Here is a 1,604-nt window from a genome sequence, read left to right as displayed (position 1 = left end):
ACTGCAAAGGCTTCCTTATATTCTTCTAATTCGGTTGTAACTTCTTCATAAGCAGTTTTCATGTTGGAGAATTTACATTCCACATCTGTAAGTGTGAGTTCCTTCTTATTTAGTGAAGCCGTATTATCCTTGTTTAACTGCTCTAATTGTTTTTCATATTTTGCTTGTTCCTAAAACAAATGAAAAGAATACATTTTTAAAACAATTATAACCTAATTACCATATGTTTGCTGCCTTTTATTTTGAGTCAGTGATTCAAAGAGCAATTTTGAATATGTTAAAAAGAGGCTGAAGCTTAAAATATTTATCAGCAATATCAACAAAACTAATAACTGAATTCAGAATTAAGTCTGATTTGTAAAAATTTGAAATCATAATTATGTTAGTATTAATGTAATGTGGTCCTATAAAAATAGAATCCATTTATAATTTTAAAAAGTAAACAATGAACAACGTAGCTTAAGACCAATCCAAAAGTATCACATAATTTCTAAATCACAGTTTTATCTTATGCCAGCTGGTCTTAATCATCAAATGACTCTATAGTGAGAATCATTACTTTGAAATACTGATTTTGTTATAATAATAATGGAAATTAAAATATTTAAAAGAAAAAAAAGATGCCACTTATTTTCTAGAACTCTACAAAGCAAATTGCTGTAAGAGAGGCAGAGGAAACACAATATATACATATCCAAAATATAATTTGCAGTGAAACAAATGAAAGCACATTACAGATAAACTTACCTGACTTTAAAAACTAACCTGTAAATGGATTTCTTCCAATTTTTCTATTGCCTGCATTGTCCTTTCCTCTAGCTCCGATTTATATTCTTGTACTTTACCAAGTTCTACCATATTGTTTTCCATATGTGTCTTAAGAGTTAATACTTCTTCTTCCAACATCTTTTTATCCTCCTCAAGTTTTTCACATTTCTCTTGTATTTTTCTCATAGATAAAAACTCCTGTTGAAGAACTTGATTGTCTTTAGCCAAATTGACACATTTTGAAGATACAGCTTCCTTCTCGGCCGTAAGATCATCAAACTGCATGAATAAAATAATAGAGCTTGATAGTGAAGCAGGCTGCGAATAATCTAATACAAAACCAGTAACAAAGTTTGAAATGCATGTACTTGCAATAACATGTTATCAATAATGTAGCACAGTCTTCAAATGTGAACCCTTAAATTACTCAGAATTTTAAGAACAAAGTTAAAGCTACCATGAGTCACAAAAATACATGCTCTACTATCATCATCTTTGCCACAGGACGCCTGCACTTGATCTTTTTATTTTTCCGACGATTCGTTTTTGTTCCTCCTGAAACGGCACTGAGTGTTCTCTCAGTGAAAAGTGTCCAACCCCTTCCTCACGGCCACTCCCCAAAATTTGTCAAAAAAAGTTTCAGAGCTGTCACATTGAGTTATTTAGGCCAAAGTCAATAAATTGCTCTCAGAATAAGACTTTGAAAATAATATGATACTCTAGGCTAGGCCTGGTGGCTCATACCTGTAATCCCAGCACTTTAGGAGGCTGTGGCAGAAAGATCACTGGAGGCCATTTGAGATCAGCCAGAGCAACATAGTGAGACACTCATCTCT

General features: G+C 32.7%; 1 protein-coding gene across 1 annotated transcript; it reads right to left on the bottom strand.

Annotated features, from left to right (window-relative positions):
• Positions 1-5: 5 nt before the first annotated feature.
• LOC108524977 (ankyrin repeat domain-containing protein 18B-like) lies at positions 6-1,047 on the bottom strand (the record flags this gene model as incomplete). Its single annotated transcript, XM_017866045.1, has 2 exons — positions 6-170; positions 766-1,047. Coding segments are annotated over 2 exons (447 nt in total), but the record flags the coding sequence as incomplete, so codon positions are not given.
• Positions 1,048-1,604: the final 557 nt, after the last annotated feature.

The sequence above is a fragment of the Rhinopithecus bieti genome, unplaced genomic scaffold, assembly GCF_001698545.2.
Source record: "Rhinopithecus bieti isolate Rb0 unplaced genomic scaffold, ASM169854v2 repeat_37125, whole genome shotgun sequence".
Taxonomy (NCBI): domain Eukaryota; kingdom Metazoa; phylum Chordata; class Mammalia; order Primates; family Cercopithecidae; genus Rhinopithecus; species Rhinopithecus bieti.
Note: the sequence above shows the minus strand (reverse complement) of the source record. Positions and strands in the feature narration are given on the sequence as shown.